Source organism: Oncorhynchus masou, chromosome 21 (assembly GCF_036934945.1).
Source record: "Oncorhynchus masou masou isolate Uvic2021 chromosome 21, UVic_Omas_1.1, whole genome shotgun sequence".
NCBI classification, from domain to species: Eukaryota; Metazoa; Chordata; class Actinopteri; order Salmoniformes; family Salmonidae; genus Oncorhynchus; species Oncorhynchus masou.
Genome location: NC_088232.1, coordinates 33216402 through 33230753, shown reverse-complemented (window position 1 = coordinate 33230753; position 14352 = coordinate 33216402). Strand labels below are relative to the sequence as shown.

General features: G+C 41.6%; 1 protein-coding gene and 1 long non-coding RNA gene across 6 annotated transcripts in view; both read left to right on the top strand.

Annotated features, from left to right (window-relative positions):
• The first annotated feature begins 262 nt into the window (after positions 1–262).
• Positions 263–14352, top strand: part of LOC135508181 (60 kDa lysophospholipase-like) — a 50263-nt gene continuing 36173 nt past the window's right edge. For all 4 annotated transcript variants that reach the window (XR_010450769.1, XM_064928204.1, XM_064928203.1 and 1 more), the window contains exons 1-2: positions 263–564; positions 9343–9463. Coding sequence is in view for 3 of the 4 variants with exons in the window: in XM_064928204.1 (XP_064784276.1) it covers positions 288–564; positions 9343–9463 (398 nt within the window). In the remaining variant the exon portion in view is untranslated. The remainder of the gene's footprint in view (positions 565–9342; positions 9464–14352) is intronic.
• Positions 3215–5761, top strand: LOC135508182 (uncharacterized). Of its 2 annotated transcripts, XR_010450771.1 has the most exons (4): positions 3215–3437; positions 3532–3570; positions 3660–3774; positions 3899–5761. It is a non-coding gene; the product is annotated as an uncharacterized LOC135508182 (long non-coding RNA). The 2 variants fall into 2 exon arrangements; XR_010450770.1 differs by having other exon boundaries at positions 3215–3570.

Sequence of the window (14352 nt, the reverse complement as noted above, 5' to 3'; positions counted from 1 at the left end):
TCTTCCTTCTGGTGAGTCTCAGTCTCACTCTTATAATTGCATTGAATGTACAATGTTTTAACTTGGAAAACCATTTACGGCAATATCATCATTGTGATTCATTATTTACTTTGGTTTATGATAAAATCAAGCAGATTAGTAACATTACAGTTCTGATATAGCTTAGTTTCTCTGTAAATTGCGTTTTGGCACTTCACAACAACCTGTCATTGGTAGTGGTCTGTCACTTTAAGAACATCCCTTGGTTTGACTTGCACTCTTCCCCCGCCATCAGTTGTCTAGTCATTATGGCGGAATGTAAAAAGTCTACCTCATGTCCGTCTCCAGCTTCAGAGATGACCTCTCTCGCTAGAGTTTTGTCCCATTCAAGGTTGAGTCAACCTGATGAGTCTGTGATCAAGTCGCATACTTCTGTTTACCGGAGCAATGTGGTACAGCCAGGCCGACGGAGGAGGTTGTCGAGCAGCAACAGTGTTGAGTCTCTGGATGTGAGCCCCTGTGCTGAAGCGCGAGTCTTGGTCATCAACACTGGAGGAACTATCGGGATGATGTACCATAATAACGGTAAAGCCTTTTTGACCGGGACTTTTAAAGTGTATTTGTTGTTCCCCAAACAAAGTGCATTTATTTGATTTGAATGATGCTGTGTGACACATGTTGATGCAACACATTGGCGGAAACTCGCTAGGTACAGTAGCAGTTGACCTGGGGTGTATTCATTACACCGATTTTGTAGCAAAACGTTTCGTCTGTTACAACAAACAGTTTACTCCAAAAAGATAACTTTTGCAAGGGAAACGAGTTTATATTGGTCAAAATCATGTAGGTTCCTCTCCGTTTCGCTCCAAATCATGTAGGTCCCTCTCCGTTTCGCTCCATTTGGTTCTTAAAAGGTAAACTGTTTCGGTTGTAAGACGTAATGAATACACTCCTGGCATGCAGGGGTCTTGTGAGTTGTCAAATGTAACTACTGTAACAAGCAAACACTTAGACGTAATTATCTACCTGTAGATCGGGGATCATCAACTAGTTTCAGCCACAGTGGCAGAACATATTAACAAATAATTTGCTCCTGAGGGGCACAGCGGTCTAAGGCACAGCATCTGTGTTAGAGGCGTCACTACGGACCCTGGTTCGATTCCAGGCTGTATCACAACCAGCCGTGATTGAGTCCCATATAGGGCAGCGCACAATTGGTCCAGCGTAGTCTGGGTTTGTCCGGGGTAGGCCGTCATTGTAAATAAGAATTTGTTCTTAACTGACTTTCCTAGTTAAATAAAGGTTAAACATGTTTCTCTTATGTGTGAGAATACTTGGGAACAGAGTTCCAAAATTAAAGTCACTTGAGCTGATTCCGTGTTGTTTTTAGTTATTCTCCAACAATAAAAATAAAACACATTTTTTTAAATTTTTTTATTTATTTCACCTTTATTTAACCAGGTAGGCTAGTTGAGAACAAGTTCTCATTTACAACTGCGACCTGGCCAAGATAAAGCATAGCAGTGTGAACAGACAACACAGAGTTACACATGGAGTAAACAATTAACAAGTCAATAACACAGTAGAAAAAAAAGGGGAGTCTATATACAATGTGTGCAAAAGGCATGAGGAGGTAGGCGAATAATTACAATATACAATATGAGTTTTTCTCAGAAAACATAGGTGGGAATAAAACCACCCACAGGCCACATTTGGGCTGCCAGTAGGGGAACCCTGCTGTAGAAGGTCATGTGAACTTCTTGCAACATATATTGGTTGCACCTTGAAAATCATGATCATGTTTGTCCATGCATGGTTAGTAAAGATTAAAGTTCCAACTCACTTCCTTCCTCTCATTGTAAGATGTATTTGAGAACACACACACACTGTGGATGGATGTGTACTGCGCTAACGGTCAACTAATGAATAATTAGCTATGATGTACAAGATCAGGCAACAGCAGGACTCAACTTCATAATATGATGTTAAGGGTACAAGACAAGGTATTGCTTGCTTCAGTACTGGTTAACTGTCCAATCAGTCACAGTTGACCTAAATGATGGTGTTCACCACAAACCTTTGTCTGTCTAGAATATGCTTAGCAGGACAGGAAAGTTATCCAATTCACGCACTTATCAAGAGAACATCTCTGGTCATCCCATGTTTACCATAGTTGGCTGGATGTTGTTTAGGTGGTAGACCATTCTTGATTCACGTTGGAAACTCGAGTGTGAAAACCCCAGCAGAGTTGCAGTTCTTGACACACTCAAACCGGTGTGTCTGGCATACCCCGTTCAAAAGCACGTGTCTTGCCCACTTACCGTGGGTTGAAGAAAGATTATTAAGCCGTCTTGTCCACATCATCTACACTGATTTGAAGTGGATTTAACAAGTGACGTAAATAAGGGATCATAACCTTCACCTCGATTTACCTGGTCAGTCTCATGAAAGTAGCAGGTGTTACTAATGTTTTGTACACTCAGTGTATATCAATTGTATATTTGCTGAGTTTAATTCCAAAATGCTATATCCACACACTTTTCACATGCTTTTTTTTTCATCAGAAATTTCTTATGGGTACGTTCATATGTGTAAAATATTACTGTTCACACATTTATTCAGATTTTAGACACGTATGAAAATGGGTTATTTTGCTAATTGCTATATATCCATTATTTAGCTGGAATGTTCATATCCTGCATATCCATTGGCAAATGACGAGTGGCAAGGAGTGTAATGTAATAGCTGAACAGATGGAAACCAGGCTAACAGCAATGTCACTGAAGATTGAATTCCTGCATGGAATTCAAGACAGTACATAATACAACTAATGATTTTAGAATTCAAAATAGGTAAAAAAGAGTGAGCTGAGTTTAAAGGACAATATCCGTTAGTCACTTACTGGACACAATGTGTCGTTGTGTAATTGTGCGCCATCTACTGGCAAATAATGGAACGTACATAGTGTTAGCATGGACTTAGACTCACAAGGATTGTCTCACTTATCATTGCATTTTAACTTGGAAAAACATTTTGTGCAATATCATTATGAATCATACTTTTTTAGGCTTATAATAAAATCTACCAGATTAGTAACATTACAATTTTGATATAGTTAGGTTTCTCTGTAAATTGCATTTTGGCACTTTACAGCACCCTGTCATTGGTAGCATGAACATCCCTTGGTTTGACAGGCACTCTTCCTTCTCCCGCCACCAGATGTCTACACTAAAAATTAGGGGTTCAACAAGGGTTCTTCTAAGATCCTCAAAGTTCTTTGAAGAACCTTAGGGTTCTTGGCACTGAAAATTGCCCCCAAAAGGTTATTCTGAGAACCCCATAGGAGGTGGGGTTCATCGAGGAACTTCCTTAGTTGGTGGAACTGCCCAACTGAAACATTTGGATTTGAAAGGACAGCAGGTGCAGGCACTTAACTGTAAAGATCTCCTCAATTTAAGGTAAGATTTGTCCCTTTTTATATGATCTCAATTGATATTGTTTTGTGATGATACAATCTATCTTTAAATATTTGTGCAAATCTTTCTAAACCAGATAATGGACACAATTCAATGGATATCAATAAACAAAGAGGTAAGAATATGTATGGTTTTGGAATATGTTGAAGGATAGCTGCATTGTGTGCAGATGACTGAACTGCTCACTTTTGTGTCTGTCTGCAGGTATACAGACGATGAGGCATACAAAGGTATGTCTTGGTATGTTATGGAGATCACATGTACCATCCTTCCTTGCCTCTTCAATGAAAACCCCATAGGCCTCTACATTATGGACAAGGTATGTGTATGAAAACCATAATGTTTTTTTCCATAAACAGTTACTACAAAAACAAAGTTATGAATACTTTTGTGTATATGTTTAGTTAAACATCTGTATTAATTACTATTTTTGGGGGATTCAGATTTCACCCTCCCTACACCTCTGATGAATATACCAGGAAACCTGTTCAATCACCATGCACTGCAAAATCATTCTGGCTATGGATACGGAGAACATCAACACATTAATATCAACACGACAGAGGATATACCCATTGGACTTGGGGCTCACATTTTAGAATTTTTATTCTGCTTTGCCACTTAAATCATAATGAACACTGACAACTAAAATATTGTGTTATTGTTATGCATAATAATAATAGGGGAGGTAGGTAGTTCAGATATGAACCCCTAAAGGTTCTTTGAGGATCTATTAAGAGGGGTTCTTCGAAGAACTTATAGGTTCCCCCACAGTTGTAATTTGAAGAACCCCTAAAGGATATTCCAGGAACCTTTTAGTGTAGTAATTAAGGCGGAATGTAAAAAGTGTACCTCATGTCTATCACCAGCTCCAGAAATAACCTCTCTAGCTACAGCTTTGTCCCATTCAAGGTTGAGTTAACCTGGTTAGTCTGTGTTCAAATTGCAGTCTTCTGTTCCCCAGAGCAATGTGGCACAGCCAGGCCGACGGATGTTGTCGAGCAGTGACAGTGGAGTGAGTATAATTTGTGAAAAGTTCCAACAGGAATCTGTATCAAAAACTCCGAAGTACAAGGATGCCAACAAACAATGCATACAAATTAGCATGATCAATTCACCTTTCTAATTAGCTGTCGAATAGTCATCAACTCACCACGTAGTTTATTCTTAATGTTTGTCCATAGGTTCCCAGAGTGAGGACAGACCTTTTTCGGAATGAACGTTGTGAGTGAAAAACGTAATTAAATTGCCCACTGCAGTATCTTATTCTGCCGCTATACAACTTTGTATGCGTTGTTTGTTGGCAACCATGTTTACGAAGTTTTTGAAACAGATTCCTGTTGGAATGTTACACATTATACCCACCTGCAACAGTGTTGTCTCTGGATGTGAACACTTGTTATGGGCATTTTCACATGCTTTCATTGCACCTGTTCAGTGTGCATTTACAGGTGATTAGAACGCTTGTTATGGACATTTTTACAAGCGTTCATTACACCTGTTCAGCCTATTGGGTAAAGAATGGTGTTTTTGTAGTTTGTTTTTGGATAATTGCCGAAAACAACTTGTGTGGTAGCTAACGTCACATTCTGTGATTAAAAAAAAAAATGTTTAAAAATATATTTATGTATTGGCTGCATCTCTGATCAGTCTTCTCCTTGTATGAGCTGAAAGTTTAGAGGGACGGCCAGGTCTTGGTAGATTTGCAGTGGTCTGATACTCCTTTCATTTCAATATTATCGCTTGCACAGTGCTCCTTGGGATGTTTAAAGCTTGGGAAATCTTTTTGTATCCAAATCCAGCTTTAAACTTCTTCACAACAGTATCTCGGACCTGCTTGGTGTGTTCCTTGTTCTTCATGATGCTCTCTGCACTTTTAACGGACCTCTGAGACTATCACAGTGCAGTTGCATTTATACAGAGACTTGATTACACACAGGTGGATTGTATTTATCATCATTAGTCATTTAGGTCAACATTGGATCATATCCAATAATATCCAATAAATGTAATTCCACTTCATGATTGTGTCCCACTTGTTGTTGATTCTTCACCAAAAAATACAGTTTTATATCTTTATGTTTGAAGCCTGAAATGTGGCAAATGGTTGCAAAGTTCACGGGGGCCGAATCCTTTTGCAAGGCACTGTATATGTACATATTCTTAATCATTCCTTTAAACTTATGTGTATAAGGTAGATGTTGTGAAATTGTTAGATTACTTGTTAGATATTACTGCACGTTAGGAACTAGAAGCACAAGCATTTCGCTACACTATGCGACCAATAAAATTTGATTTGATTTGAATCCTTTTCTTTCCTTTAATGAGTCTGACGCGAATGATATACTGCTTTCTCGGGAACAGGCCCAGATCCCCGTGATTTGCATGAAGAGGAGGCGGAGAAAAAGGTGCCCGAGGGTGGGCTGCCTTCTGAGAATTCGTAGGCGATCGAATAAACCTCCACTTCCTTCCATTCTGCTAGCAAACGTGCATTCTTTGGAGAATAAAGTAGATGAGCTACTCGGAAGATTAAACTACCAGCGTGACATTCAAAACTGTAATACCTTATGCTTCACGGAGTCGTGGCTGAATGACGACGCTATCAACGTACAGCTGGCTGGTTATATGCTGTGCTGACAGAACAGCGGCGTCTGGTAAGACAAGGGGCGGCGGACTATGTCTTTTTGTGAATAACAACTGGTGCAAGTCTTGAGCTTTTGCTCACCTGAGGTAGAGTATCTCATGATAAGCTGTAGACCACACCTTCTACCTAGAGTTTTCATCTGTATTTTTCTTAGCTGTCTATATACCACCACAGACTGATGCTGGCACTAAGACAGCATTGAATGAGCTGTATTCCACCATAAGCAAACAGGAAAACGCTCACCCAGATGCGGCGCTCCTAGTAGCCGGGGACTTTAATGCAGGGAATTTTAAATCCATTTCAGCAAATTTCCATCAGCATGTTAAATGTGCAACCAGATCGGGAAAAAAACTCTGGACCACCTTTACTCCACATAGAGATGCATAGAAAGCTGTCCCTCGCCCTCCATTTGGCAAATCTGACGATAATTCTATCCTGATTCCTGTTTACAAGCTGAATTTAAAACAGGAAGCACTAGTGACTCGATTAATAAAAAAGTTGTCAGATGAAGCAGATGCTAAGCTACAGGACTGTTTTTCTAGCACAGACTGGAATATGTTGTGGGATTCTTCAGATGGAATTGGGGTTTGTGGTATATGGACAATATACCATGGCTTAGGACTGTTCTTCGCACGACTCAACACTGAGTGCCTGGATAGAGCACATAGCCGTGGTATATTGGCCATATAGCACAAACCCCAAGGTGCCGTACTACTATTAAACTGGTTAGCAACGTAATTACAACAGAAAACAAGTAATATTGACTCATACCATTGGTATTTGGCTTGATATACTATGGCTTGCTATCTGTCTCATGTTGTACCGATCATCAACATGAACAAGACTGAATTCTGTTGAATTGTCAACTGGTCTAAATTCTTGTTAGGAAGATATTGCTTAAATATAACAGATGTATGTGAGGTTTGAAATAATAATGTTACTACTACTAGCTCGCTCTCTCCCTGCTTTTCCTGAACATGTTTATCTCATATAGCTAGTTTATTGTTCTTCCTTGCTCATCCAAAGCAGGCTTTTCTCCTCCTCGCTAGTCTTCAGATGCATGACAACATGATCATCATGTTGTGGCTGTAACATGGACATTGCATTAGAACTAGATACACTCTTTGAAAAAAGGGTTATTCAACTGTCCCCATAGTATAACCCTTGTTGGTTCCAGGGAGAACCCTTTTGGGTTCCATGTAGAGCCCTCTGTGGAAAGGGTTATACATTGAACCCAAAATGGTTCAACCTAAAACCAACAAGGGCTCCTGAAAATGTTATCCTATGGGGACAGCTGAAGAACTTTAAGTTCTAGATGGAACTTTTTTTTCTAAGAGTGTAGCTTTAGAGACATTTCAGGAAAAGCAGCTTATTTGGCAAGCCAATAAAATGTCTGATATAACTAGCTAGTAATTCTTGTTCTATAAGCTTTCCTCCTCCTCGCTGGTCTGCAGATGCTTGAGTACTTGACATTTCCTGGACGTTGCATAAGAACAACTAGAACTAACAACTTTATCGGAGACATTTTCAGGAAACGCAGCTCATTTAGCAAGCCAATAAAATACCTATTGTATTGGTTCAACCTTGGAATATAGCTACTCGATATAGATCTTACCTTTTTACCTCTGTAGCAGTTCTATCACTTCGCCTGGGAACTGCAACAGCCATGTATTATTCCCCATTCTCTATTGTCTAGATTCTGCATGGAGCTAGCCTGTTCTAAAGCATGAGCTAAAAGCTAAGTTGGCCAATTTGAGCAAATAAATCTCAGCTTGCTAACTAGCAAAGCCAACCAATTACACAACAAATATACAAAGTTAACAATTATTTTCTAAACTAATGTTAGTCTCAACCAAATGACAAGTACAAAGAACTATTGCTCTATTCCACAATGTAACAACCATTAGTTAAAGGCTAGACATAAGACTATTGATAGTTAACTAACTAGCCATGCTATTTCAATGAAAATAAGCTAGCTAGCCAGCGTGAGCTTTGTAGTTGTATTGCTATGTGGAAAAAGTTGTTTTAATATCTTTCTCCATTTTTCTCACCAACGCCTTGCTGTAGCGTTTACATTATGTAAATGTAATTGACAAATTAACAATTTGATCCATATTTAGAAACATCTCCCTCCCTGAGTAAGCGACTCATCGCAACAGGCCAGAAGTCAAACAAAGTCAAACTCACAGAAATTGAGGTGGCTACAATGTGGTACTTTCAGTCGCATGAAATGTACCCGTTACTACACAGGCGTTCAGAACGTGTGCAGTGGCACAATTTCATGCATCTGAAAGTACAATATTCAAACGTTCTAATCACCTGTAAATGCACACTGAACAAGTGTAATGAACGTGTGTAAAAATGCACATAACAAGCGTTCAAATCGAGACGATTTTAATCTCTTGGCCTTCCATACTGGCACGCAAGGGTCTCGTGAGTTGTCAAATGTAACAGCTGCTATGGAGAAAGATTGAAGATTCCTCCGTGGGCCAAGGAAACATTAACTGTTAAGTGCTTTGGATCAAATGTCTTCTGAATGAGATCTCTAGGCTAACCAGCCCTTCTCATTTAATTCCGTATCCACTACTGTGGATGGTACTTGGAGTAAACACTAGACCATAAATATCATGGCCATAGTTTCTAGGTCTACCGTTTTCACACCGTTCCAAAGGTTCTGTTTGGAAGTCCCAATATTTGTCTATCTGCAATCTTTCCATCCACTGTAACCAGTGGCTGGTGGTCCACTTTTCACAGTTCCTAATTTTAGTCAGCCAGTACGTTCCAGCGGTTTGGACTATGATGAGTTATACAAGACATTTCCCAATGCATGAATGATTAGAACTATATTCCAAACAGCGTACTTTTCATATTGATGTGAGTCTCACATTTGCCACTAGGGTTGAGTATAATACAAGGCATGATTTACTGGGAATTGTAAACCTGGGCTACATTCGATAGCCAAACGCTTTCGTAGCCAAACGTTATTGTATTTTGCAGATAGAAATGCCACGAATAGAGCTGATGTGAAACCTTATTCTACATGTCAGAGAGCGTGTGTTCTACATAGGAATATGCTTTCTGAATGCTCCAAAATGTTGCATATTGCTACCCTCTTTTCAAAAGTAACACCACACAGATCTATGTAGGCTATTATTGGGCTCACCTTTCCTGAACTCTGACTGATTAGTTATGTTGCTCTGTACACTAATGGCAACACCTTCTCTCTCTGTTCCTCATCCACAGTGCTGTGCCCAGAGCCTAATGTGTTTGTGAAGGCCCTGCGAAAGCTTCCCAACCTCCATGATGAGCAGTATGCCCTGGACGTCCGCAGGGGTGGCCCACAGGAGAACACCCTTGTCCTGCCGTAAGTCACCCATACACTCCACCTCCCCCTCACCCCACCTCTCCTGGGCTCCTCTGCAGCATTCTATTTCTGCTTTCTCTGGGGGGGTTTTACTTTGTCTTTGCTGTTATTAATATATAGGCTAGAGTTAAATGTTGACATGGTTGACTTTATTGTACAGTCTTCGTACAATCACTCAAACTGAAAAGATTACTATCTATGTAACACATCATCACTATAGATTTAGACTAATGAAACCTTGTGCTATATGACTGACAAACTTCAGATGGAGAGTTTGTAGTTTGATACAGATGATGATACAATTAGAGTAGAGTAATAGTAGTTAGTCTATAACTGGTCTTATAGAAATATGTGAAGGGGACCTCAACCTACCGGTTCTACCGATACATACATTTTCACGCCCTTACCACTTCTTTACACAGGAGATGAGTGTGTATTGCACATACTGGATTAGAGTAACTTCTTAATTTGACTGTCAAATTCAAACAAGACTGAAGCTCTGCTTCCTGTTTTATAACCAGTGACAGCTTTTATTTCATGGCTTTTTCAACCTACAAGGCATACACGGCTTTTTCAAAGGCTCTTTGAATAGCAACATATTCTAGTGCACAGCATATCATGTCAGGATAAAGGTTGACCTCCTCCCCCAAAATCTGTTCACTATGACGCCTCCATAGCAGTAGGCCTACAGGATATACAGTGCTTGTTAGGGGATATCATACACACGTTTCCATTCCCTGCATGCCTGGGAACATTTCACTCTAAAAATGTCTGTTGTTTTGACAGGACGCCGACAGACCTCGCTGATGAACTATCAAAAAGGTCCTGAAATACTGGTGTGCTACTGTGTGCCTGCGCTACGCTGTGTGGTTTGAATCCTCTGTATCCGTCCCGCCTGGTGTCAAAGGGTGCCTGGCAGGAACAGTTTGCTGCTGTTGTCTGTGTGGACCTGTCAGGGACTGATCATTGGAGCACACACCTGCAGGGAGTTGTGCTGCAGCATTTCAGTAGCGGTGTTCACGCCTGCCTGACATTCTACCCTTATTTCCTCTCTTCAGATACCTTGCCTCGCTCCCGCTGGAGGGAGCTACTCCCATTGGTTCATGTCTAGCTAAAACCAGTGCAGAACAGTCAAGTTCTCATAACACTTATGTAATGTTGCAGTAGCAACCCCAGGAGTTTTACTGCTGCCAGAGAGAGAGAATAGGCCTGCGAGTGTTTGCTGGTGCCACGCTGACAGAGAGCGAGGATAATCTGTGTTGAGCGTGTTTGATTCCTGTAGTCTGGTTCTCAGTGCGTGTGTTCAGGAGCAGCGAGAGGGCCCTCTGCTGAATATGGTCCTGGCATGTCGGATCCAAAGGTTGCCGGCTATCGCCCCTCCAAATAAAGGTTGCCTGAGCCCAGGCCAAGGCATCCTGGGTCAAATCCCTCCCAGCAACCTCCTCTCCTTTCTGGGCCTGTGATGCCGGTGGCAGTGGGGGCGCCTCTGCCTGCCTGCACGCTAATCTCTACACAGACAACCAGCACAGGGCTCAGTCCCGCTACCTAAAACCCACTCAGAGCAGCTCAGGACCACAGATATAGAGACTGGAGGGGGCAGGGTGGGTCTGGGTTATAGGGGATAGATAAGAGGACTACACAAGCATGCTATTTTTAAAGCTGTTTGCATGAAGGGGGGCTGGTGGTACTGTGCCTGCTTGGATCATGGTAATATTTGTTTGGTGGACTGCCATGTTACCTCCATAGCCTTCTAACGTAAACTCACTCACTTTTGTACATCGCCTTGGTTCGTACAGTTGACCTTATTTTAGCACCCCAAAAAACGTAATACTTCCAGATCAACTGTAATGTCAATGCCATTGTAAAGCATAATTTCTCCCCTTTCCAACAGAATCAATTGCATGACCCCCACGCTGCCCATTTCTGCATGATTCAAGAAGCCAATGAGCCCCGTCGGGTCTTTAAAAAAAATGGCTGGTGGGGAAGCGAAACTAATGCGTGATAGTGGGAAGGAGAGATGTGTGGGAAATTTTTTTTTTTTTTTACTCGATCTATCCAACTTATCACCTTATCGCCTGTAAAATGTAAATAAAACACTATGGAGAGTTTGAATCTGGTTTTTAGGGCGGTGCTAAAGTGATCTTAGAAGTAAACAGCGGCTTTGAGAATGATGATCGCATGCAGTGATGAAGCAAAAAAATGACTAGGTATCCACCCTTACCCCTGTCACTGTCCATTTCTTGTTTTTAAAGGATGAGAGAAGTGCTAAACCTGGTGGAGAGAGATTGTAAGACAGAGAGATTGTAAGACAGAAATAGTTGCTTTATGCGTGTTGTACGTTACGGCATGACACATCACGATGTAACGGAGGGTCAGTTTTTTTCAACTGTTCTCCAATACTATAGAGCCATTACCATGTTGATCAACGCTTGAATAGATACGTTGTTCACACCCCAGATTTTGAAGTCAACACAGTCGCTACAGTCCCATTAGTTTTCTTTGTAGCCTCGTTTGAATGTTGCGGTTGCGCACATTTGTACGGAATGGGGTGAGTTTACGTTACTCCTCATCGCTTCAACAGTCTCACAGGAGATTCATAGGACGTATGGATTCAGATTCCGTCCCACAGACAAATGTATCAGTCTCATTATGTTTTCAATCATCCTCTTTCCTCCTTGCTTCTGTAAGGTTAATTTTCAGTATTACGATCATAATGTTCCTTTTTGTGGCTTCAAGTTAATGTTGATTAACACATACTAGCTGTCACCAAACATTACTATTAAATGTCCCTAATGCCTGAGTTGTTTATTTTTTATATTATGCTTTGCAGTGAGCACGTGCAGTGGACTTGAAATAACATTGACAAAGCTAATGTCAATATATCCTAATATTGCTTAAATGTTTTACATTGTGTGGAGTAGGAAGTTGATTTGTTGAATAGCTGAGTGAAAAGCAGTAGTGAGCTTCCCTGTGGGTAGCCTTTACCTCAACCTCCCATTTGCCCCTCTCACCACTCTGTTCCTCATCAGCAGGCCAGGCCACAGGGCAGCATCCTACCCAACCCTCTATATGCTAATACCCATTTCCCTGCCACACTGTTGGCTATACCAGGAGATAAATTAATAATTGGTGATTTGAATATTGTTTCCAGCGACACTCATTTTAATATTATCAACAACAACCAAGATGGCGTAGCAGTGAAGACATGTTTTGTTCGTGTCTCGTGTACTTTTGTATTTGTGTTTTTTGTATATATATTTCAATTTTATTTTCTATCCCTTTTTGATTTTTAATTTGATTATACCTTCCGGTAACCTGCCTCACCCAATGTGATACGGTATCGCTATTTTTAATTATTCTTTAGAACATATTCAAGAACCTCCAGAAGCTAACCAGCTAATTAGCTATTCAGTCATTGTTAGCCACTGCTAGCGGCTTTTACCTTCTGCACAGATACCAGCCCTGTTCTCAGCCTGGATAATACTCGGCAGTCTACTAGTATCGGACTGTCTCTCCACAACAACGCCGGATTCCTGCCGTAATCCCTGGACCACTACTTCTGATCTTCACAGCTAGCTCACAGCTCAGCCTGGATAATAGCTTCGGTACTGGGTGCCACGGTGAACTAACGCCACTGCCACGAAGCTAGCAACAGTTAGCCGTGAGCCAGGCGCATCTCCCGGCCAGCAAACTAAATTCTACTATACCTCTTTCACCATCTGGCTTGGATTCTCTGTCGACACAGCTCCCCGCCGCACCACCACGACTGGTCTGCCGACGAATGCTCCATCCGCTGTGCCTTCAACCGGCCTCCGTCGGAGGGCTACTAACTTTAAACGCCTTGCCGCCTGCTAACATAGTGGCGGGTTCCCTGTTCCATCTACTGCTGCCCTCTGGACACTAGGCTCACTTGGCTACATAGCTGATGCCTGCTGGACTGTCCATTAATCACGGTACTCCATTCTGTTTATTTATTTTTTTATCTGCCGGCCCCATCCGTGAACTCAGGCTCTGTGTGTAGTTAATCCAACCCTCTCTGCCGAGTCATCGCCATTTTACCTGCTGTTGTTGTGTTAGCTGATTAGATGTTGTTGTCTCACCTGTTGTTTTAGCTAGCTCTCCCAATCAACACCTGCGATTACTTTATGCCTCACTGTATGTCTCTCTCAAATGTCAATATCTTGTATACTGTTGTTCAGGTTAGTCATCATTGTTTTAGTTTACAATGGAGCCCCTAGTTCCACTCTTCATACCTCTGATACCTCCTTTGTCCCACCTCCCACACATGCGGTGACCTCACCCATTACAACCAGCATGTCCAGAGATACAACCTCTCTTATAATTACCCAGTGCCTGGGTTTACCTCCGCTGTACCCGCACCCCACCATACCCCTGTCTGTGCATTATGCCCTGAATATATTCTACCATGCCCAGAAATCGGCTCCTTTTATTCTTTGTCCCCAACGCTCTAGGCGTCCAGTTTTGATAGCCTTTAGCCGCACCCTCATACTACTCCTCCTCTGTGATGTGGAGGTAAACCCAGGCCCTGCATGTCCCCAGGCACCTTCATTTGTTGACTTCTGTGATCGAAAAAGCCTTGGTTTTATGCATGTCAACATCAGAAGCCTCCTCCCTAAGTTTGTTTTACTCACTGCTTTAGCACACTCTGCCAACCCTGATGTCCTTGCCGTGTCTGAATCCTGGCTTAGGAAGGCCACCAAAAATTCTGAGATTTCCATACCCAACTATAACATTTTCCGTCAAGATGGAACTGCCAAAGGGGGAGGAGTTGCAGCCTACTGCAGAGATAGCCTGCAAAGTATTGTCATACTTTCCAGGTCCATACCCAAACAGTTCGAACTACTAATTAAAAAAATTACTCTCTCCAG